General features: G+C 36.2%; 1 protein-coding gene across 2 annotated transcripts in view; it reads right to left on the bottom strand.

Moving 5' to 3' along the window:
• RagC-D (Ras-related GTP binding C/D) overlaps positions 1 to 25,614 on the bottom strand; it is a 166,652-nt gene that overhangs the window by 20,129 nt on the left and 120,909 nt on the right. For both annotated transcript variants that reach the window (XM_090373298.1, XM_090373299.1), the window contains one exon: positions 16,196 to 16,338. In XM_090373298.1, the coding sequence (XP_090229424.1) occupies positions 16,196 to 16,338 (143 nt within the window). The remainder of the gene's footprint in view (positions 1 to 16,195; positions 16,339 to 25,614) is intronic.

Raw genomic sequence — 25,614 nt, 5'->3', positions numbered from 1 at the left:
TCTGTCCCCATTATACATAAGAGAAAATTCCAGGACTTCTTAAGTAAGTCGCTTTCTATGTAACTCGGGAATGACTAATAAAATATTGCTACTATATCCCTGATATGCCAAAATTACAAAAACCACATAATATCCTCAGAAGAATAAAGAAAAATAGTTACATACCATAATAATTAAAAACTTTATCTGGAGACAGTGGTGAAGTAGTGGAAGTGACACATAAGAAAAGAAAACATAAAAGGAAGAAAAAAACGCATGTTATTGTACTGTAAAAACTGATATGCATTTCATATGCCGTGTAGGCTTTTATAATGGCTATTAAGGGAATCAAAACCACAGAATGAATCAGTCTATATACTTCAGGTGATGAACTGAACGTAATTTAAAACAAACCTGAAACATTAATAAGACACATTAATCACAGGGTGTTGTAGGCTGAGTATAGTTCAGGGTAGTAATACATGATTTAAACTCTTCGACCGTCATCTGTTTCATATGCTTTGTTTTTTTTCCTTCATAAATTTGCGATAAGCTGATAAGCAATCTTGAACTTTTCTTTCTATTTTCAAGAAAATTTTGGTGTTTTGATCCATTCCATCAAACATATAGAGACCTTCCTGAATTTTACGAAATGCTTTGCCATTTCCTTTACTTTGAACTGCTTCTTGGGTTGCTCTGATTTCTCAATGGATTTGGCTCTCCCCTTGTTAAATCACCTCGTTCATCCACAAGCTTGTCTACATCTTCGTCCTCTAGGAACAGTTGCAACTTCTGGGCTAAGTTTACAATTTCTTTGGTAACAGAAGAAATCAGCCCATCTTTGTTGAAGCCTTTGCTGTCAAGCTCGGAATGTTTTAGAAGTTTTTTCCAAACTCCACTTATACAAGTTGTTATATCATTCCAGGCTTTTGAAATGTTGCGTATTCTATCAAGGATGTTAAACATCTCGAAAAATTTATCACAAATCCACCTACCCTTGCTCTGTTGCATTTAGAGCTTCAGAAAATGTTGTCCACATGTAAGCTTTGAATGCCCGGATAACTCCCTGATCCATTGTTTGAATCAAAGCCATTGTATTTCGAGGGAAGTATACCACCTTGACATTGTGCAGATCATCTAGATATTTAGGATCACAGGGAGTGTTGTCAAGGAACGTTAATATCTTAAAAGGCACAATATTTTTCAACTTCAGGGACAAACACATTTAGAAATCATTCTTCAAGCAAGGTTATTGTCACCTAGGCCTTTGAGTTAGCCCTGAAATGTACAGTAAGTGATTTCTTGTCAATGCCCTTAAAAGCCTACAGGTTTTCTGAGTGATAAATCACTAAGGTTTAAGTTTATAACCCACAATGTTAACCCCCCCCCCACTAAGAGCAGTTTCTATCTTTGGCAGCTTTAAACCTAGACATTGACTTTTCTTCAATAGAAATATAAGTCCTCCTAGACATTTTTTTCCCAAGAAAGTTCATTAAATATTTGTTGTGGCAAATAACCACTACTTCTTATCTCATCCAATTTGTCCTTGAATTTTTTTAACAGTCTTACCATCTACCCTTGCTGCTTCACCACTTATGGCATCTGCTTCTCTTAGAGAAGCTATCAAACCAACCTCAACTCACAACAGTAGTGGTTTTGGTATCATTGCTCCTCTTCTTAAGATCCTCAAAAATAGCACGAGCCTTTGCTTGGATGAGGTGGAGGCTTAAGGGGATGTGTTTTTGAATCTGGTCTTCCATCCACACAATAAGTAACTTTTCCATCATGCTTATTAGTCCTGTTCTAGCCTCGGTTATTATAGTTGCTTCATTGGTGCTGATCCCTTCACTGCTTCATATATTCTGTCTTTGTCCTTTATTATGTGTTCACCATTGACAGTGCCAAATCTAAATTCCGCACAAAACTTGTTAATGTTTGACCATTTTCATACATCCTTATGATTTTAATTTTCTGATCCAAATCAATCGCTTTCCTTTTCTTGGTAGAGTTACTAGTACCGCTGTCACTCATTCTCTCAGGGGTACCACGACAACAGTCAAAATGAAATTTTCTGTAAAGAACTTCACAGGGTTAAGTTACAAGAAGTGCTGTCACACCTTGCAACATGTGAATGAAGGGTGCACCCTACTTATGATAGTTTGACGTGAAGTCGTTGAAAATGGTAGGACAACATGAATTTCAACTTCACCCCGACAACCCGACGTGTGTAACAAATATTACATACAAAATGCAAACAAAAGCTCCCACTTCGCTCTCAAACAAAACTGAATTGACTCTACAATCCAGAAAGAAAGGAAAGGATGTAGAAATGAATGGCTAGAATGTAATTCTCCTAAGAAATAGCCAATGGGAGACAGTCCACATGGCTGTAGGGGTTTCTCTGAAGTGTGACATAGTTCACCTGTCTCAAACACATGTTCTCAAATATTTCTTCAGAACTTTTAAAGCAGAAAATGAAATGTTAACTCTAGTTATTTACCTAGATTCTAGTTACACCTCTGGTTATTATCCAACATAGTTTGTATGGGAATGAAAATAAAAACTTATACTTATTGTTTCTTAATTCGACTTCACTCTTAAAAATTATACAGCAAGTATGTTAACGATTTTACCAAAGTCTGAAGTTACGTAACTCAGGCTTATGTAAGTTGGGGACTAACTGTATAGATGATTAAATTTTTATAAATACCTGAGAGTTATTTCTGTCTGTAGCCATTCAGTTTCTTTTTCTGTCTTACCTCAATTAGAGATACAATAAAAAATACATCAATGAAACATTAAATGCACACAGGATACTTGCAAAACAGCATTTTCTTCCGAGAGAGGAATCAGCTACCACGTCGGTTTTGAAATATTCGGTTAAATTTTTGTAAACAATATACAATTCTTTTCAAGGGTGAAATCATATTTTGAATGGCAAAAACTGCTAAAAGCATAATTAGAAGTGTACCTGAGCAGTTTGTATATTTTTATAAGTTGTTGCTACTGACCACAGTTAGTATTTTTCCGTAATCATACTGCAATACTGTGAAATTTGCTTATTTTGTTTATAACCCAAAATAGTACATTCTTGAGAATGTATGGGGGGGGGGATTCAAAATCTGATCCAGAATGTAACCAGCTATATAATGCTATGGAAAATTATTTCTGAGATAGTTTTTGTCTATGCTATGATTTCCAGAAATGGTTTGGAAATCATTACCTAGCTATTAGATTATGTGGCTGAGTTTTTCTTTATTTCCCATTTATGCATTGTAAACATGTTTCATTTGGAAGAATAGGATAGTTATAAGAAATTGGCAATTTTGAAATTTTTTTTTAAAGTACAGCAAGTATCTATTAAATATTTTTATTTTAAAGAACAGCATTATTAAAAAAAAAAAATTAAAGTAATGGTGTATTTGCCAGTTAAAACATCTAACCCATTTTATCCACTAATGGAAAAATAGTAAAAGTAAAATAAAAAAGTTTGAAATGAAATTTGTTTATATAAAAATGCTTGCTGAATGGATCGATATCATTAATCATTGTGTACTAATGTTAAAAAAAAAGATCAAATTTTCATTTTTTGTTATAATGTGCTTTGTTTATAAGGCAGGTGTTAAAATTGTCCCCAAAATTTGTGTTATTGGTTGCTATTCATTTAACAAATCAAAAGCATTGGAGGAAAGGGGATAGAGAGATATAACTAATTTGTAGAACCCACAATAAAGGACATTTAGCTGTAAATTTATTCCAGTTATTTATTATTTTCAACAGCTATTTTAAAAAACTGGAAATAAACTAACAAGATCCTATACTGTCTTAACCCTCTTATATACATATGTAACATGTTTTTTCAAGGTTGATTAAATTAAATATCAAAATTTGCCCATTTATGTACAAATTGTTCCAAAATTTTCCAGTATGCACTGCCTGTTATCTGCATTTCCAGTTAACAGTATACTGTTTTAACAGATGGCAAAAAAAAACATTGGAGGGAGGATATATACAGGGTGATTCACTACCAGTGCGACAAACTTGCAGGAGGTGCAGGGGGCACAAAGACGAATCGGAATCACATAGCGTTGCAGGGTCTGAAATGCCTTCGTCGTGTGGGAGGTCGCGTGAGCAAAGAAAAAGAACAGAAACAGCAACTTGTTAGTGTAACAGAAATCATTTTAATAACAAGTTTTACACTGGCAAAAAGCCATGCTACAGAAGGCGTTTGAAAGTTTGACCAGAAGCAGTCACACAGGCTTCACAGTGCCGCCGCATGGAATCCCTAACATTCTGGAAGATTCCTGGCATGTCTCGAATCTCCTCGGCAGCTACAGAGATGCGAGCGATGAGGTCTTCAATTGAATCAACGGGGATCTCGTACACCAATGTCTTCATTTGACCCCAGCAGAAGTAGTCCAGGCATGATAGGTCCGGCGATCTAGCAGGCCAATGAATTGGACCACCACGAACTATCCAATGCTGTCCAAATGTAACGTTTAGGTGTTGGCGGACATCATTGGTGTAATGTGGGGGAGCCCCATCATGCTGGAACCACATTGAGTGGCACAACGACTGAGGAACATGTGTTTCTTCAATAAGTTCGGGCAGAACTTGCTGTAGAAAGATCAAGTATGCCCTACCGTCCAGACGATACGGTCCAATGAGGCGGTCTCCAACAATGCCAGCCCAAACATTGACAGAGAAACTGCGTTGGGTTGCACGTGTTCGCATACCATGGGGGTTCTCCACAGCCCACAAATGGGCATTATGTTGATTGAAGGTTCCCTCTCTTGTGAAACTTGCCTCATCCGTGAACAATATGGACGCAGCAAATGCGTTGTCTGCCGTACTCTGTTGAAGAAACCAAGTAGCAAAAGTCCTCCGGAGTGGATAATCCGTAGGCTCCAATGACTGGACGCGTTGCAGATGGTACGAACTCATTTGGTTTGTTGACAGTATCCTCCATACAGTGGATTGGGAAATACCCAATCATTGGCCTATCGCTCGAGTACTTGTACGCTGATTGCCTTCTGCAAGACGTAGGACATTCTCCTCATTGTCTGGTGTCCTCGTCGTTCGCTCTCGATTCATGGTACCTCTTGTGAAACAACCAGTCTCACGTAACCTTCTGTGCACACGTGCGAAAATCGTATGTGAGGAGCACGCCTGTGCAGGTAACGTTCCTGGTACAAGCGCAGAGCGGCCCGCCCGTTACAGTCCGCAGCTCCACACACGAGGTGCATGTTGGCCAGTTCGACATTTGAATATTCGTCCATTCTACTGCCTCGGGAACCGGTTCGTAAATGCTGACTTCGAGCGGGATCGCTGTTCACATGACCTCCCATTCAACGTCCTCTACTGCATGACAAAGGCATTTCGGACCCTGCAATGCTATGTGATTCCGATTCGTCTTTGTGCCCCCTACACCTCCTGCAGGTTTGTCGCACTGGTAGTGAATCACCCTGTGTGTGTGTGTATATATATATATATAGAGAGAGTTCTATAACTAATTTGTAGCACCCAACAATAAGACATTTCACTGTAAATCCATTCCAATTAATATCAACAGATCCTTTAACAAACTGGAAATGGCAGCACAAAAACAGCTTTGATAAATGGAGGAAGATATCAGTTGTTATTTGGTTTTTAGGAGCATTAGCAACTAAGGCCATATTGCTCCGGGGATATGCGGTGGTCATTTCCTGACCTTTCTGCATCCTCCGTATTTGGTGGTCACGGGCTCGAACCCCGGTCTAATCAAGAAGCGTGTGCTATGCACTGCTGCTGCTCCTGCCTACGGAGGCGCCCAAAGATATCAGACCTGTCAGCCATTGTTGTTTGATTTTGTCTTACAAAAACAGAAATTGATGAATGTTGAATTATACATAGTGGATACTATTGCTTAAAAAATAAAGATCATTTTATTTTAAAAAAAAATCTGGCTTAATTCTGAATGTGAGGTTTTAATTTTTATAAAACTTCAAAATTTCATGAAGAAACTCATTACACAGAGTCCACCCCAATAAAAAAACGACTGTAGGTAGCCTACAGACATTCAGGAAAGCCACCATGAAAAGGTTAATGTGTTTTATGTAAAATGAAATATTTCTTGGCCCCATTGATGGTTCTGAGGTCATATTTATATATATAAGTATAAGAATATTATTATTAAAGAAAAATATAATAGACAACAATACATATGTACAAGCAGTACATAGCACATGAAGTGCAACAGAGCCAATTAAAAAAGACAGACAAAAAATGTTTTAATGAGGTATAGCTACTAAAAAATTCTCATACAAGAATACTAAATGGAACACAGCTACATCTATATTTATATTATAAATATAAATGTTTTTACATTATGAACATGGACACAGCAGTGCTAGATTATTTATTTGCCTATAGGAATTTTTTCAGTATACCTTTTTTTAAAGTTGTGGCCCTGTTAAAAGTAACGTACAATAAATAACATAAACAAGGTGGCCAGCAATTCAAGTAAATCTTCTGAAGGAAAGCATTTGTATTTCAAAGGAATATGGAGATGTAGACAAGAACTATGTAGAAATATTTACTTTCAAAATCACTCCCAGAAGTCCACTTGTGATCAATACAGTAAACCCTGCTATTCGCGGGGGTTACGTTCCTGAGAAATGCTGCGAATACTGAGTTATGGCTCCCATAGTAATAAAGGGGTTCCGTTCCAAAGTATGAAATATATAAGAAAAACTAGTCTAAAATTTTGTCTATGTATGTATTATATGTACCTTCATAATATGACTATGTACATAGACAGTACAAGCAGTGCATAGTGAAATGCAAGCATATGGCATCGAAATGAAAATAAGAAACAATTTAATATTAAATGTAATATTTATTAGAAATTTCAAACCAGCAGCGCCTTTGCTATCTAAAAAAAACTTATCCCGCCAGTGCTATCACCAGTTTCGCTAAAGTGTTGATAAAGGAGTTTTGCCTTTTCACGAATGATGAGTGAACTTAACAGAATTTTATTTTGAGTTCGGTCTTCTATCCACAGATTTAAAGCTTTTTCTAATTTAACATCACGAGTTACAGAGCAAATTTTTGAAGCAATTAGCGTGTTTTCAAGGACACTACAGCAGATTTTTTCCTTCCGATTTCTTGATTGATCGTACCGTTGACTCATTGATTTTATAATGTCTTGCCACTGAGGAGACATTTTCACCATTAAAAATTTTATCTAATAACTCAATGTTATTCACTAATGTCATTACCTTCTTTGATCTTTTCACATTTCCCTTGTTATTCGTAGCCATATTTTTGTAGGGGTTAGAAAAAACTTGTCCACAATAAAGTTACTTTCTTCCATTAACACACTCGAAAAAGTCTGTTTTACACTGCAAAACGGTAGATTTATCACTTTTGTAAGCATATCAATTTATAAATTAATTTATTCAATTTATAAGCATATAAATTAAAAGCAAACGACAAAACCTTCCATGACGCGCATAACACATACTGAACAAGGATTAGCGAGAAATATCCAAGGTCACGATTTTTTCACCCCTCTCTCCCCACCCACTGAGTGCTGTTTTAACCGAGAAAGATCATTTTAGCTAAGCCCATGTTTTTTTATGGCGGAAAATGTGCACGGTGCTTTAAAATTCACATTTTTTTAGGTTTTATTTTTTATTAAATCAGTGACCACGAATACAGATACCACAAATAGCGGGGGTTTACTGTATTTGCATGCAAATGAGAATCAGTAGAAAGAGTACATCCTTAAAGATTGTGGTGGAAGTGATAAATCACACAATGGATGCAAAACTATTTTTCCAGAATAACAGGCAAACATCATTATTAGAGAAGTTGGATGAAAATGTTGTTCACAAAATGTCAAAGTTTTATAAAGTTCAAAGAAACAGGTTTATTCAGTGGGACATAATGCTATAGCAATAAAGGTAATTGTTCTGAGGTAATGACTGGGAATAATTCCCTCATAACTGTTTTAAAGTTACATTACATTAAAATAAACAACTAAACTCCGATAATGCTTTAATATTTGTTAGAAAGCCAACGTGAACTTACCTGAACTGAACTAAGATTATCAGACATTTCCATCAAATCGCAATGTGCTGAAAAAGTTTTATAAATAAAGTCTATCTCGGTATTAATATTACATAAATATTGATAGCTTGTTACTCATTACACATTTAACATACAAAAATATTATTTTTGTATGTTAAATGTGTAATTTAAATGTGTATGTTAAATGTGTAATGAGTAACAGGTTATTTGGTCAGGCCTTTAAAATCAAGCAAATTATAATAATAAAGAAATTATTCATGTCATACAAATGTTAGAGAGTTTTTATTCTTCATCATCATCGACTAAATGCACACTCTTTTCTTTATGAATTTCATGATAGCATGCATAAGCATTTTTTTAAATCTGTAGCAACTTTTCTAGTGTGCTCGAAATTTGAATCTTCTGACTCGAAAATCTCATCTGCTTTTTCTGTTTGTTGAAGGAACAAACAGGATTTTCAACTGTTAAATCTTTTCCTCAGCTTCTTCACATTTTTTCATTTCAAGATCTTCATTTGTGAGCTTGAAGCAGATCAGTGACATCAGTTGTAGAAGCCGCGAGCTGCAATTAGTTAGCAATATTAACGACCGCTTTCATTTTTACAATCTCTGTTGTAGTAGTACTGTATATCTACATGTGGTTTGAAATGCCATATTTATGAATGTTTAGCATTTATTTATTGCAATTAATGTTTATATTTTATTTTATATTAATAGCATAAGCAATTAATATAAACTAATTGCTTATGCTATTAATTAATTAAGATTCAAAATTAAATTTTGAATCTAATTTCACAAACTGTATAGCTATGTGCGTGGTTTGAAATGTCATATTTATGAAAGTTTAGCATTTATTTATTGCAATAAATGTTTATATTTTAAATTCTGCTGATACTTGAAAAAAAAATAACTTGTAAACCCAGGAACTCGTAAAGCGGAAACTGCCTGTATATTAACATGATGTACACTATTTTTAGGTTAGACCTAATTATTGAACACAATGACTTTTAAATTATACAATAAAACACTTAATTTTATTTAAAACTGTTTTATTACAAAAAAAAAAAGTGCATGTATAAAAATTACGAGTCATAGATAAGAAAAATGTACACATACAGTCATTAGCACTACACCTTAATATCATATAAAAAATTCCTTAATTTTCTGTTTCATAGAAGCTCCTCACTTTTTTAGATGCTATCTTTGTAGGCACATAAGTAACAAAACATCAGTGGGCGTGTGGTATTCTCCTGTACAATATAACATAAAGCTGACTAGGTAGCATTTAGACCTTCCCGCGTGTGTAATTTTTTTTGTAGTTTTTGTGCATTCTTCAAAGTCATTTTCACTTTCGTCTTTTTGTTTGTCCATGAGCTTTATGATCATGTCATCAGTCATTTCCAGCTGTTCAATCCATCCACTCTTTAATATCCTCTGTAGGAAAAGTGTCTGAAAGGCTAGTTCTAAAAGGGTTTCCTCACCTCTTTCATCTTCATTTACCATTGCATTCTCATATTGGCAGCATAAAATATTTTTCTAGGATTTAATAAGAGTAGATGTTTCAACATCGTTCCATGCTTTTGCCAACCAGTAAATAACCTCCTTGATGTTTATTTTTTTTAAGATTCTCAACAACACTGGTCCCTGTTCCAAGATTTTGAAGCAGATGTTTTAAGAGACATCATCAGCTATAGTTGCTTTTCAAAGTCTCCAAAACACCTTTGATCTGATTTTTGATCTGAGGTTGAAGAAGGAATGTCACATTAGGTGGCAAAAACAGAGCTCTGATATCACCAAAAGCTAGTTCACTTTCATCTGGATGGGATGGAGCAATGTCCAAAATTAAAAATGCTTTAAGTTTCTTTTTGTTCAAATATTTTTTTGTGCTAGGGACAAATTCTTCATGAAACCATCCATGCATTTTTTTTTTTTTGATTTGCGTAGTTAACAGGCAAACATTTTACATTTCTTAAAGCTTGGGGGTTCTTTGACTTTCCAATGAGAGTTTTCTTTTACAAAATCTCAAACACTAAAGGTATTAGGATAGTACAGTAGAGTCCCGATTATCTGAAGTAATGTGGACTGTGAGAACCTCTGATAACCAAAAACTTTAAGCTTCTGCTCCCCCCTGATGAATTTGAACATGCCAGTACCATCATTCTCTCCTTGCTTAGTTTATAACCAGGAGCTGATGTTTCTATTCTAGCTGCAAATGTTTTGGATGGAAGCATTTTATAATTCAGGCCCATTTCGTAACAATTGTAAATTTGATCCAAATTCTCTTCTTGAATAATTTTGACTAATTTAGCAGTAAATGTTGCTATTTCTTCCATACTAGCTGATAATTTTTCCACAGTGGTGTTCTTCCCCTTCATTAAAATGTTATGAAATTCTAAAGCCTTAGCTTGTAAAATTGGTCCAGAAATTGGGCATCCCTTGTCTCTCATCTGTGTGAACTACAAAAAAATAGCTTCAGAAGTTTGTTCAAATTCTCCTTTCTTCATTGTTGTTTTTCTATTCAACTTTTCACTATCACATACAGGTGCTCTTTTTGAACACAATTTTTCAATTTCCACTCTTTCTCCTCCAGTCTCCTACAGTCACTTTACCAACACCTAAGACACTAGCCACTTTTTTTTTTTATTGTTTCTCCTTGATCCAAGCATTTCATTGCATTCAACTTCATATCTAAAGACAACAACACACTTCCATTTTCCACTCATAGTGCTTACGTTAACCCTAATAACATAGATGAAACATGACAAATAAAAAAATTTGAAAATTAGAGAGTAAGTAAAATTTTTAAATCTTTTTTTATTAAATCTTTAAAATTAGAGAGTAAAAAGTCACGAAATCAACAAACATAAAAGATCAGCATGGCTCAACATTAAACTGGTGTGAGTTCTCGCTCTGTACTGAACTACATATGCTTGTCTTTGATGACAAAGTATATACAGTCAGTCCTCGTATAGCACAATAGTTGTGTTCCTAGAAACTCTCGTGCAATATAAATAACAGGCACTATGGGAAAAATAGGGTTAAGTGCCGACCACCCAAGATAGAACACGCATTTCTAACCAAAACATTACCAAACAAATAATCGTTATAAAATACTTACATATTTTATTACAACTATTACGTAATAAAATATTGCTAATGCTTTTGCTTCTATCATAGGAAAACTTGTTCTTTGTTTAATTTTCTATCCAAACAGATGACAGCCATTCCATCTCTTCCAATTCTTTGTGTCTTGATCTAATGGATTTTATTATATTTCATGTTGTTCCTTCTATGAAAGTGTTTTTATTTTCTCTGCATTCCTTCTAATTCTCTGCGTTGCTTCATTTAAGCCTGTAGCACGTGCAATATCACATGTTCTTTCATTTTGTTCAAAGTGTTTCAGAATTTCATATTTTTTTTCTCTATGGACAGACTGGCCATAAGCCTTACCGGGGAAACCCCGGTGGGCTGGAGGCCAGTGTGATTTTGGCCATAAATGCTAGTATGAGGAAGCCGCTACAAATTTTTCCCCATAAGAAATTTGACACAGTCCACCTCTGTCTATCCATATTGCTTTTCTTTTTCTCTCTGAATCTGTAGTGTCTTCACCAGGACACTTTCTTTTCACACCTTAAGTATTTTACTCATTTTTAGGGAATAAAGCACAATTATAAAATGAGGAGGCATGTTTGATACATAAACAAAGCTGGCGCATACAGCAACTGAATAAACAACACTGTAAAGGCAGAGACACCATTAACACTTACGGGTAGTAAATTTGATCTAATTGCACTTGCAATAATACCGATAGCTGGAATTGTCGGTTTTTACGTTATTATGGTGAAATGTGTTTCTCCTTCACTGATATAAAAAACAAATACATTTTTTCAGAATCTTCTCTTCATTCCTATCGTGTTGCATTCAGCTGGAGTGATTCCACATTGGACTGCCATTTCTTGTAAACACAAAGGCGAATCATGCATAAGCGAATTGAGTTTGTGTTATATACGATATCGTTCCCCTATTTATAAATCGTGTATGATCGAATTCATGTAGTGTAAACACGTGTTATACTAGGACTGACTGTGCACAACTTTTCAACAATTAACCTTGGTTAAACGAGCCTTGGTTAATCGGGACTCTAATGTACTTAGTACCACATATGGGTTGTAGATTGAAAAGACGAAGATACGAGGTGCTACCCAAAAGTTCTCGAAATATATTTATAAAATAAATTACTCACCCTGGATCTTATTCGCCACCGTCACTTTCGATCGAAGTAGTCCCCTTGAGAGCATAAACACTGATCCCAGCACTTCTCCCATGATTTGAATGCGTCCTGAAAGCCCTTCATCGTCATGTAGTGTTCAGCACTACTGTGATTCAGTTTAGATATCCTCTACGCTGTCAAATCCTTGACCCTTCAGCTTGATTTTCATTCTTTGGAAGAGGAAGAAGTTACAGGGGACTAAGTCTGGGCAAAAAGGGGGGTGGGGACGATTGTCATGTTGGATACCAAAAACTGCACCACAGCATTAGGACCCAGTTCTCTGTGCATCATTTTTCTGATGCATTTCCTCCTGATGGCTTCCCTTAACCACCTCAGGAAGTCGCAGTAGAACTTTGCATTGATGGTCTGGACAGGAGGGACGAATTCCTTATGGATAATCCCGTCAATGTCCAAAAAAAAAAAAAAAAAAAAAAAACAGATCAGCATGGACTTCACATTGCTCCTCACTTTGGATTTCTTCGGTCGGGGCAAAGATGGGCTCTTCCACTGGGATGATCGTTGCTTGGTTTCTGGGTCATACTCATATACCTAACTCTCGTCACCAGTGACAACTGTAGAAAGGAAGTTTTGATCACTCCTGGCCCGTTCTTGAAGATCTCTGCTAACTTCCATGCGATGCTGCTTTTGGTCTTCACTCAGTAACTGTGGCATGAACTTGGCTGCAATCCTTCTCATGTTCAACTCTTGACTGACTAAATCCAGTGACACGTGCTGTCACTGGATTTAGTCCTACAATGCCACAGATGGTCTGCCAGTGGTCTTTGTGGGTCACCGCCCACAACTTTTGCGACATTTTCTGGGGTGGTGGTCAACTGACATTTGACCATTTTCAAAACAGTTAAACCAGTAGTAGGTCTGCATCTGGACTAAAGCATTGTCACCAAAAGCTTGTTTCAACTTCTTATGGATTTCTGCTACTGTATCGTTAAGAAGGAAACAAAACATGATGCAAGCACATTGCTCTTTCACGTCAGCCATTGCAACAGTCACAAACTACGCAAAACACACTGCCAAAAGAACTATGCATAAATATTCAATGATTCTATCCAGCCTGACACCACATGGCACACTGATTCACAAAGGATGCATGCAGTGATACCTAGCACCACAAGTCCATACTAGATTTAGTTCCTGCACAATATTCAAATTTCTGGAACATTTGGGTAGCACCTCGTATTTGTCGATACTGGAAAAAGAGTTTAATTTTCAGGAAATACATGTGACAGAAGATTGTTCCAGAAAACAGAAGTAGAATTGAAGAGGAAAAGTTGGCTCTATGAGTTTAGTTGACCAGTGAATGGATGCACTGGTAGTAACACTTGTTCAAATTTGTTTGGAAGAGAGTAGAGGAAATTACAGATGCCAATTCAGAAGAGCAGTGCCCATGTCCTCTTCAATCGAAGCTGTAGTTAGCTGATTTCAGGTGGAGAGAGAGCAGTTTTTTTCCTTGAATTATTCAGTTTTTTATCCTGCACAACATGAAAATTGGTCTATGAACACATATAACAAAATATACAATGGCACAATATGATCTAAGCCACTGATGCACCTAAAAACCCTCTATTAATAACACCAAATACTGGAAACAATTATTGAAATAGGTCCAAACTTGATTTTCAGGCTGAATGCAACCACGTTGCACAAATAAAGCAAGACCACAAAATTACATTACTATGCATGCTATGTTGGCATGTTGTATTTGTGTGTAAGAGTAAATAATTCATATATTTTTCAGATAGTATTGTTTTATAGTAGATTATAGTAGAGTAACAAATAATTAAAATAATTTATAATATACCAACTTCATTTGATTTAAAAAAATAATGACAGTTGACAAACCTGTAAACTGGCCATGACATGCCACTGCTCTTATTCAAGATCTATTGGGACACCTCACCCTTTGCAAATATTTTAATTCCAGGTCACATGACAGGCAGACAGCACAGAATGTGCCATCTGCCAATGAAAACGTGTCTAGATCCCTTCTCAAAAAGTATGATAGGAGATTATAGCACAACGGACATGTTCATTTTCCAGAAAGCAGAAGCAGAAAGAATGGGTCACTGAAAATCAACCAGTTGGAAACACTGTATGTGCCAATCGAAAACAGAAGGTAATGTGACCACTTATCTCAAGCTAAATTACCAACTGCCACTAGTAAACCCACAGGACACATCAAGTCAAAACAGACAGTGAGAGGAAGAACACTTAATAGAATGGGTTATCATTGTTACACAGCTGCTCATAAGCCAAAGCTGTCTTCCAACCATGCACATGTCTATCATGGGGTACACAGAATAAAAGCATTGAATATTACAACAGTGGTATATGCTCATCAAAGAACAGTTTTACCCAGATTGTATTGTATTGTATTGTATTGTATTGTATTGTATCAACCATAAAGTTAAGTGGCTGCAGTGTTATGGTATGTCCCTGTTTTACATGGTTTGGGCCTGGTCTACCAGTTGTCGTCAATGAAACCATGAATGCATTTCTGTTGTGACATTCTGAACAATTCCTGTTCTTTGAAGAGGAACTGTATTTGTATCAGCATGACAACAATCCATATCAAAAGGCATGGTTATATAACAGTTCAACAGTCGTTGGTTTGAGATTGATAATGTGGTGAATCTGCCATTTACAGCCCATTTCTGAATCTAGTTAAAATCAGTGATTAAGACCAAAACAACAGTTCAAAGTGTTCAAGCACAGCCTATAACAAAATTCCAGACTCTGTATTTCAAAAACTTACAGCAAGTCCCCAGGAGAGTTACTGATGTCATTAAAGCCCTTAAGAGTAATACTTGATATTAAATTTTTGTTTTCTAACTAGAGCCTTTTCAATTAGTGTTCCAATACATGTTGGAGAATAACGTGCATGCGTGCGTGTGTGTGTGTGTGTGTGTGCGCGCGCGTGTGCACACTGAAAGGAAATTAATAGAACCATTTATTTATGTCCTTTCAGGGAGGATGCAGGAATAAAATCTTCACCAGATAAATGCAATCAACAGCCAATGGATGGATATCTGTATATCTTGTACAGTGTTACATGTGATGAGAATGGGAAGTGGCCACATTATGACAAACTTTTTTAGTGCAGGGTGAGGAGATCTATTCATCTTTTAAGACAGCATGACTAGTGAACTATTCCCAAGCTATGGTTGTGGAGTGTACCACGAAAATGACAGAAAAAGAGCAAAACTACAGTTTCTACAAAACCTGTAATACAGTACTACCAGTGGTGAATGAATGGGCTGATATGATCACAGCAATCATATGTACCAATAGAATAGTCACAGTGGTACAACTAACTTAAGGATGCAATGAGGGACAGTCAGAGCACTTTGTGCTAAGGCTATTTTAATTACCCTCTATCTAATGAGATTAGAGCAGTTAGCTAACTTTACATCCCCTCCTTGCTACATATCACAAAAATCTGTGTCTCACCTTGAAGAAGTTGCCATGGTCAGAAAAACTACATTTTCTTTCATATAATGTCATTGGAAGGTTATATGTGTGTGCGGCAACATTAAGAGGTGATAGATCCCATACTGATGGCCCATACATTAAAAGAGCAAAAATAATTGAATTAAAAAGTAGACAGTCATTCTTTATGTGGAATTCTTTCACATCGAAAGACAATCTGTAATTTGTCATGCACAATTGTAAAGAAGGGGATAAACTTGTATGGCAAATATATGACCAAGTTCAAATTTTCAAGACAAAAACTAAGGGTCAACTTATACACCATAATATATAGTATCTGGCTGCTGCACTATAAATGAAATATTGCACTGTTACAAATTAAAACATTCAATAACTGTTGTTCAAAAAAATCTAATTGAAAACTTACCCATATATACAAGAAAGATCAATAACCACGTCTATCATATCACAACATAGTTCATACGACTGCATATCTACTGGAGAACTATCTGTTGCTATGTATATTTTGCTAACAACATCAAACAGAAATGCTTTTTCAATGCCAGAATTCTGAAAGAGAATACTCATAAGTAGCTGTGTAAATATTCAGACTTTCATTAAAAAGTGAAATGAATACAATCAAAATACTCATTATTACTATCGTTTAAGGTAGTAGTAATAATAACGATTTAAGGGAAGTGTGGTTTTCTTCAGTAGAGAAAAAAAAAAAAATAATAATAATTATATACTATAATGCAAGTGTTTGATGTTAATAAGGAAACTTATGCCAATAGTGGCCCATGCCAATGCAAGCAGTCAGTGTCTATAAACAGACAATTCAGAAAAGCTTGTAGAAACAAAGCTAGCTAGAGATGACAAAGGTCAGATTAAGTCCACAATTCTGATCGAAAACAAGCTGAGCAAAATCTTGAAATGCCAAGAATGAATATTTATTAATAATGATAAGAAAAGTTTCATTTCCAGAGAAAAGTTGGATCTGCAGACTAGCAGATAAAGCTTGAATAATCAAGGTATAATGGACAGGTGTGGTGTAACTTGCATATAATGTGAAAGTTCCCAGTATTGGGAACTTTCACTTTATATTTGCATACTTGAAACTTTTCACATATAATGTTAAAGTTTCCAGTATTCAGTTGCACTGCACAAGCAGAGATCTCTATTACTAAGATTTAAGTAGTGTAACTTGCATATAATGTGAAAAGGCTTGGTTGAAACATTTTTGATTATTCTTATCGAAGACAAATGATAGTTTTGATGACAATTCCTTTCTGGCTATCATTCCACCCAGTTTGCCATTGCATAGCAAGTTCTTTACAGCATTGAACCTTTTCTTTGGTGGAATCAGCAGGGTTATCAATTGTTATGTTTTGATGTGATAATGGAAACCTTTAAAGATAACGCCAAAGGAAGGGGTGGCTGTAATCACCTGAAGGGGTGAGATGAAAGTATTTCTGCATGTCCTAATAACAAAATCCTTTGTAATGAAGCCAGCCAGGCCTGATTTGTAATAAGAAAAGCTCTTTTAAACCCATATTCAGGCACTATAAATTATGACTGAAATAAACACTGATTTGTAAAATATTCTTAAAGTGTTGTTCTTTGAGTCCCAGTCATTCCTGAAAATTCTAAAGGTCACTGCCACAAAGTTCTTTATTTTATTATATAAATTTTGTATATGAGGCAGAAGGGCAAGGTGATATCATCTATCAATACACCAAGATGTTTATGTGCTGCTACTAAAGGTAAACAGTTATCTTTGAACCTGACAGATAGAGGTTTTAGTATAACTTAATTTAGCACCAAAAAACATAATTTTTACCTTGAAAACAGTAACTGTAAGCTTATTTGATCAGTTCAGTTTAAGCCCTGATAAGATATTTGCTTGTCACCATACTGCATCTAGAGCTGCTAAAATCTAAAATTGTAAGTTCATCAGCATAAGCCACCATATAAATATTCTGATGATCATGATGCCCAGACAGCCAGTTATCCACCACCAAATTCTACATCAGGGGATCCTGAAATTGACCCCATCATGAGAAACAGGTCTAAGAACAGATTGGTGTCTTGTGTGTGCAATAATTGAATGATTTGAGAAATAACATAATTAACTGGTAACATAGCTGGAGACATTTAGAAGTTTGAAGGCAATTAAAAACACTGGCCCACCAAAAGGAGTCAAATGCCATCTCAAAATCAACGATGAGGGCAAGTGTCTATTTAAAGATTGAATTTCAGATAATTTTGATCATTTCATACAGGGCATCCTCACAATGTCTTCCTAGTCAGAATCCACATTGTAAGTCTAACTGCATATTGTGCTATATAGTTAAAAGATTAATATGGTATGCAATTAATTCCTCATGAATTTTACCCAAATGAGACAGCAGCACTTTCAGCCTATAAGATTTTGGATTACTGAATGGTTTTAAAATAATTCTCAGTATTGCTATCTTCCAGATCTCTGGAAAGATACAATTTAGAATCTGTTGAAATAAGCATAAAAAATAATTTGAACAAAGTGACCGGAAAAATGCAATCAATTAAATCAGTCCAGGGCACTTGTCTTTCTTCATCATGGCAATGGCAATGTTCAGCTCATCAGACGTCAAAGGGAAGTGTAGATTCAGTAGAAACATAATTATTATTCATAGAACAAATTTCATTGTGGAAAATGGAGTCTAGAGAAAGATTATCTTCAGGAAACAGATGGTCCAAAATTTTATTTATGGTGGTGTCCGTACAGTTAAGAGTGTCCATATCATTAGAGTAATCAGTGTTGAGGATATCTTCAGAAAATATCTTAATTTTGCAGATTTTATAAATTAATTCCAAAGGATTTGAGTTCCTAGATTCATGAACAAAATTTTGCCAAGAATTGAGTTTACTGTTATACACTGCTTTCGCATACTGTTTAATTGTCTTATACTGAAGATGCAGATTTTTCAAATATTCATGTGACAAGGTTCTTTTGCTTAGCTCTTTGGAATGCAACGTGCATTCCAAAGAGCTAAGTTGAGTCCAAGTTGAGTCCACCACAAATGTCTTAGGAGTTAAAACTTTTCTTTTAGTTAGACTTGGAGATCACTTTCTGAATGGCATTTTGAATTGCTTCAACAAAGATCAGAAAAAGCATCGGGGATAGTCAACAAATGAACTGAGAATAACATTGTCATATTTATTCCAGATAATGTTTCTTACAGAATACTTAGTCAAATTAGCAGGTGGTGAAGCTCTATGTCACGAGACCTTAATGTTAAAAGTAATAACCCTATGGTTGAAGATCATCCAATTCACGACAACTTTTCAGTCAAAAACAAAAGAAACCAAAGGTTGTTACTAATGAGACATCAATATTTGAGTGCCCTACAGAAAGTGAGTTTCCTGGTAAGTTGAGGAAACACCTCAACTTACACAATTGATGTGTAATGATCAAATTGATCATTACACATTGATGCACAATTGATGTGTAATTATCAAATCTTCAAGGTGCCCTCTTGAATAATTAATAGGATTAAACCACATAATAGACTTAGATTTGGTATCCATAAGAACGAGTAAGGATTGAGAAGGAAGACAATACAACACGTGATATAAGTATTAAGATCTAATATCAATAACATATGATCTAAGTATTGTAAGGAGATATTTATATCTGTTGTAGGAGGATGGTACAATGTGACAATATAGGAGTAACATTTGTGACCTGTGTGCAGAGGCTAGAAATGGTAAGAACATTGAAGGTGTGGTTGAAGATGATAGCACTTTTAGGATTATCAGAGTTAGGTTGAATTATCCTGGATGTTTTATAGAATATCCTATTATTATTTTTTCTTTTCAATTGTAGGGTTCTTGTAAGCATACAATATCAAGCTCTTTTACTTCAACCATCCTATGAACTTAGGCAACTGTTTTAGTCTTCTGGACATTTAGCATTAGCATTAAAAAAAAAAAAAAAAAAAACCACCATTCCCATTTCACTGATCCATTCATTCCAAATGTTTGTCTAGTTCTGCCTTGAATTTATTTAAGCTATCACCTTCCACAATAACAGATGGAAGTTTGTTCCAGCAATCAACTCCCCATTGGCTACAGGCAAACTTCCGCACATCTATTCTACAACTGTCTTTCCTCAGTTTGAATCTATACACCCTCAGGTTTCTAATCTGAACAAGAGGAAGAATCCCATCAGCATTAAGCCTGCTCAAACCATTCAAGGCCTTATACACCTCAATCAGATCACCTCACAGGTACCTAATCTCAGAAGCTGCAATTTGTAGAACCTAAGCTTCTCCTGGTAAGAGAACCCCTTTGTTCCTCTCACCAATCTTGTTGCCCTTCTCTGTACTTGTTCTAGCAACTCTACATCCTTCCTAAAATGAGGCTTCCAGACCAGTATGCAGTACTCAAGGTGTGGCCTGACCATTGCCTTATACAAGGGGATAATCACCTCCTTATCCCTGCTTGCAAAATTCCTGTATATCATTGACAAAATCCCATGACCTACTCTGGTAGCCTGTCTGCACTGCTCAGAAAACTTCATATCTGACTGCACAATTACCCCAAGGTCTTTTTCATTCTTCACTACCCTGAGTGTAACACCACATAGTTGGTACATTTCTCTGGGGTTACTGCTACTATATGCAGTATTTTGCATTTGTAAATGTTAAACTTCAGTTGCCACTTCTCAGTCCATCTACCCAAGTTTCCCAGATCCTGTTGCAGTAGCTTACTGTTATTAACAATCCTGCTGTATCAACTGCAAACTTTGACATTAAGCTTGATATGCCTTCATCAATATCATTAATAAATATACAAAACAACAATAGGCCCAACACTGAACCCTGAGGGACACCACTAATATTAGTCCATGTAGAGCAGTACCCATTGACCACCACTCTGTCTTCTTTCATTCAACCATCCTTTTATCCATTGTAGTTAGTTAGTTATTTGGTTTTTAGGAGCATTAGCAACTAAGGGCATATTGCTCCGAGGATATGCGGGGGTCATTCCTTGACCTTTCCGCATCCTCCGTATTATCCATTGTAGCAACTTGCCCTTAATGCCATACTGCTCCAATTTGTACAGTAGTCTTCCACGTGCGACGGTATCAAAAGCTTTCCTGAAATCCAAGAATATGATGTCAAAATTATTTTTTGCATCCAGTTCTTGTGACCACATCAAAGTATCCAATCAAATTGGTCAGACAAGACTTCCCCTTAACAAACCCATGCTGTATCTGAATTACTGCTGCAGTCTTGTCTAAATGATCCTGCAATGCTTCTTTAACCAGTGACTCCATTATTTTCCCTGGAACAAAAGCCAAACTAACAGATCTGTAATTACTTATGTCACCCTTTGATCCCCCTTTGTGAACTGGAGTCTTGGGGGGGAAAGTCCGTGGGGACTCCATATTAAAAGTATCAACCTCACACCATGCTAGATGCACAGCCAGAGGTTCATACCCTTACCCACAAGATGTACTGGGACCACGCCATAAGAACAGACAAGATCCCGCACAACTGACCAGACATAACCCTCACTGACAAGAAGGAAAAGGCTATCTACCTGATCGACATAGCAGTATCTACTAACACCAGCAACCTCCAAAAAATCTACGTGGAAATGATCAAGAAGCATATCAAACCTTAGACAGAAAGCCAAAGATGTAGCACATGGAACAAGTAATGACCATTACAATCACCATGTCAACCACTGGCATGGTGCCAAAGAGCTTACATAAGAACCTAGCAACAACAGACCTTCCAGAGAACACCTACAAGAATCTCCAGAAAGCCACAATCCTGAATACTTGTAGGATAGTCAGAGTGTTCCTTAACGAATAATAACAGCCAGACATGACAACCATCTCATGCACCTGATACCAGTGCCCATCACAGGCATGAGAAAAAAAGAGAAAGAATAAATAATACTGGAACAATAATTTTTCTAAATTTTCTATGGAAACAATTTTTCAAATTTATTATACTTCTACATCAATATATGGATCCAAGATTCAGTTTTGACACTGTGATGATTCAAATTAATAAATTTCACAATTATTTCACAGATGCTTTGTTAATAAGTACAAAGAAAGACTATTTAATCTAATTTACACCTCTGCAAGTCTCTGTACAAATTTTTGCCTTTCATATAATAAAATATATTACTGTTCACATATTTTTCTTAAGATAAAACTGATTTTTTTTACATTTTCAGTCTATATGCTTCAAAAAAATGAAACAGAATAATTCAAAATCAGTGTACTGATAATTAAAATCCAGTGATCAAAAAAATGAAACAGAATAATTCAAAATCAGTGTACTGATAATTAAAATCCAGTGAATATGGTCTAAATTAATTTCTCAACTTTTACAAGGGACATGAAGAAATAGGACTCCCAGGATTAAATAGTCTTTCTTTGTACTTATTAACAAAATATTAAGATTAGCTAAACATATTTTTAATACAGCAGAACTTTAATAAATCCAGCATCCTTGGGATAATAATAGTAATCGTGGCATGTGATGCAAGAAAGCAAGTGTATGAGCTTATGTAGCATCAGCCAAAAAAAAAAAAAAAATTCACACAACCATTCCCTCTAAATGTTAGTCCAGTTCCTCCATAAATTTATTTAACCTATCAACTTCCACAATGACAAGATGGAAGTTTGTTCCAGCAATTAACCACCCACTGGCTAAAGGCAAATTTCCGCACATCTATTCTACAGGGGTCTTTCTTCAATTTGAATTTACGCCCCCTTAGGTTTGTAATCTGAACAAGTGGAAGAATCTCATCAGAATTCAGCGTGCTCAACCCATTCAAAGGCTAATGCACCTCAATCAGTTCACCTCGCAGGTGCCTAGTCTCCAGCTGCTGCAATTTGCAGAACTTAAGCCTCTCTTGGTAATCCCTTCATTCCCCTCACCAATCTTGTTGCCCTTCTCTGTACATGCTCAAGCAAATCTACATCCTTCCTAAAATGAGGCCTCCAGACCTGTACACAGTACTCAAGGTATGGCTTGAGCATGGTCAGAGGGGCAATCACCTTTTCCCTGCTAGCAAAATTCTGTATATCACTGACTACCACCCTAAGTGTAGTACTACACAGTTGGTACATTCCTCTGGGGTTACTTCTACCCATATGCAATAATTTGCATATGTCAATATTAAACTTAAGTTGCCACTTCTCAGCCCATCTTCACAAATGTTCTAGATCCTGTTGCAGTAGCACACTGCCATTATTGTCATTAACAACTGTGCCAACCTTTATATCATCTACAAACTTCAACACTAAGCCTGATATACTTTCATCAATATCATTGATAAATATACAAAACAACAGTGGACCCAACACCAAACCCTGTGGGACTCCACTAATAACATTAGTCCACAAAGAGCAGTGCCCATTGATTACCACCCTGTCTTCTCCCACTCAACCATCCTTTTATCCATTGTAGCAACTTACCCTTCATACTCCAATTTGTACAGTAGTCTTCCATATGCAACAGTGTCAAAAGCTTTCCTGAAATCCAAGTATATGATATCAAAATTATTTTTTTCATCCAGTTCCTTTGTAACCACATCATAACATCCAATCAAATTTGTCAGAGAAGACTTTCCCTTAACAAACCCGTGCTGTGTCTGAATTATTGCTGCAGTCTTGTCTAGATGATCCTGCAATGCATCTTTAATCAGTGACTCCATTATTTTACCTGGAACAGAAGTTAAACTAACTGGTCTGTAAGTACTCGTGTCACCTTTCGATCTCCCTTCGTGAATTGGGGATACATTTGCACATCTTCAGTCCATGGGGACCTCCTCTGAGTCCAAGGATGATCTCATAATTATGGCTAAGGGTTTGCTTAGTTCCTTTGCTGCCTCCTTTAATATAACTGGATAGATCCCGTCCACCCCAGGTGCCTGCCTTATGTTTAACTTGAACAATTTCTCCTCCACTTTGCTCTCAGTTATTACAAAATCATTAAGCACTCTGCTACAATATGATAACCTTCTGGCATTTTCAATCCTTAATAACTCCTCATGTGTGAATGTAGCTGCAAAATACTCATTGTTTGCTTGTTTGCTATCTGAGTAGGATCAGCAACAGTTGAACCACTGATATCAAGTGGTCCAATCTGATTCATCCCCTTCCTTTTAGAGTTTATATAAGTAAAGAAATCCTTGCTGTTTTTCTTAGCATCCTTTGCCAAAGATTTCTCGTAATTTGCCTTCGCCTGCCTAACCTCCTTTGTGGCTTGATTACAGACCAGCTTATATCTGTCATAGCCTTCTGTGTCGCCTGATAATTTATATGCATCCCATACATTTTTCTTCTCTGCCACGAGTCTCATTAGTTCATTTGACAACCATTTAGGCCTAAACCAGGAACAATATTTCTTAATAGGTATAAAACATTTAGTAGCTTCCACGATTAATTCCTTGAATACTTCCCAATGAGAATTTGCTGTTGGTAACATCATCAGTTGGTCCCACTGTACAGAATTTAAAAATTCTCTGAAACCATAGTAGTCACCTTTACAGAAGCAAAAAACCCTTTCCTTTACCCCTGATGGCAATTATATCTTTAAGTAAATCCCAAATCAGTACATTGTGATCACTGCCACCTAGTGGTTCCTTTATCTGCAAATTCTTAATACACAAATGATCACTGCTCATCCTCTCTGGTTGTCTCTCGAACATGCTGCTGCTGCAGAAAACAGTCATCCAATAAATCCCCAAAGGTCTTACTAGTGTGCGAGTGACCAACAACAAGTTCCAGTTAATATCTGGGAAGTTAAAATCTCCCATTATAAGACATTCTGATTTACTAACCCACTCTATTTCTCTGTACAATTGTTCGTTGTACTCATTCGAGTCATTAGTCCTATAACACACTCCTACTCTTATTTTTGCTTTCTCAGCTTATGTCACACCAAACTGACACAACAGCGCACTGTCCATCTGTATCAACTGGATGTACTTCTTTTGATTTTGTTTTTCTTAATTAACAGCATAACCCCTCCTCCCTTCCTATCCTTTCTGTACACATTGTACTCCCCAAATTCCAATTCTGCATTCCTAATATCTGTGTGACACCATGTCTTTGATATCCCAATAATATCTGCCTTTAATGCCTTGATCAGCACTTCAAATTCATCAAATTCATGATTACTGCCATCAGTTCCTGAAAACCCAGCACCCCTTGCTTCAGGCAGCTGCTTATTCTAATAGAAGTAGTGCAAAAATCACCTTCACCTCTGCCTGCAGTTACTTTTAACCTTTTAGTCTGTGAATCTCCCCAAACTAGCAGTTCAATAAAGAATCACCTCACCTATTTCCGAATATCGCACAGTCATGATATTTTGTGTGTAGCATCAAAAATATCTCTCCTATTTCCGAATATCGCACAGTCATGATATTTTGTGTGTAGCATCAAAAATATCTCTGTACTAAAAGTGTAAAATTTCAGCCCTGTGTCTTAATTTGTTTTTCTCTTACAGAGCTGAACGTGTGAAGAAGTAGCATCATGGACAAAGTTAAAGCCAGAGCTGTAATCTGGTATCTATTCTTGAAGGGGAAATCTCCTAAAAAAATCCACGAGGAGATGACTGCTGTATATAAGGATGAAGCCCCATCCTATGGCATTGTGAAGCATAGACAGTTTAGGTGTGGTCAGGCATAAGTAGAATCTGAGCCCATTCCAGGTCATCCCTATTCAGCCATTGATGATAGCACAATCAGAAAAGTGGAGTTGTTAATCATGGAAAATCACCGGATATCTGTGCGTGAATTGTCCCAGGAGGTGAAGATTAGTGTGGGCTC

Source organism: Mastigoproctus giganteus, chromosome 5 (genome assembly GCF_048544385.1).
Source record: "Mastigoproctus giganteus isolate SK-2022 chromosome 5, ASM4854438v1, whole genome shotgun sequence".
NCBI lineage: Eukaryota > Metazoa > Arthropoda > Arachnida > Uropygi > Thelyphonidae > Mastigoproctus > Mastigoproctus giganteus.
Note: the sequence above shows the minus strand (reverse complement) of the source record. Positions and strands in the feature narration are given on the sequence as shown.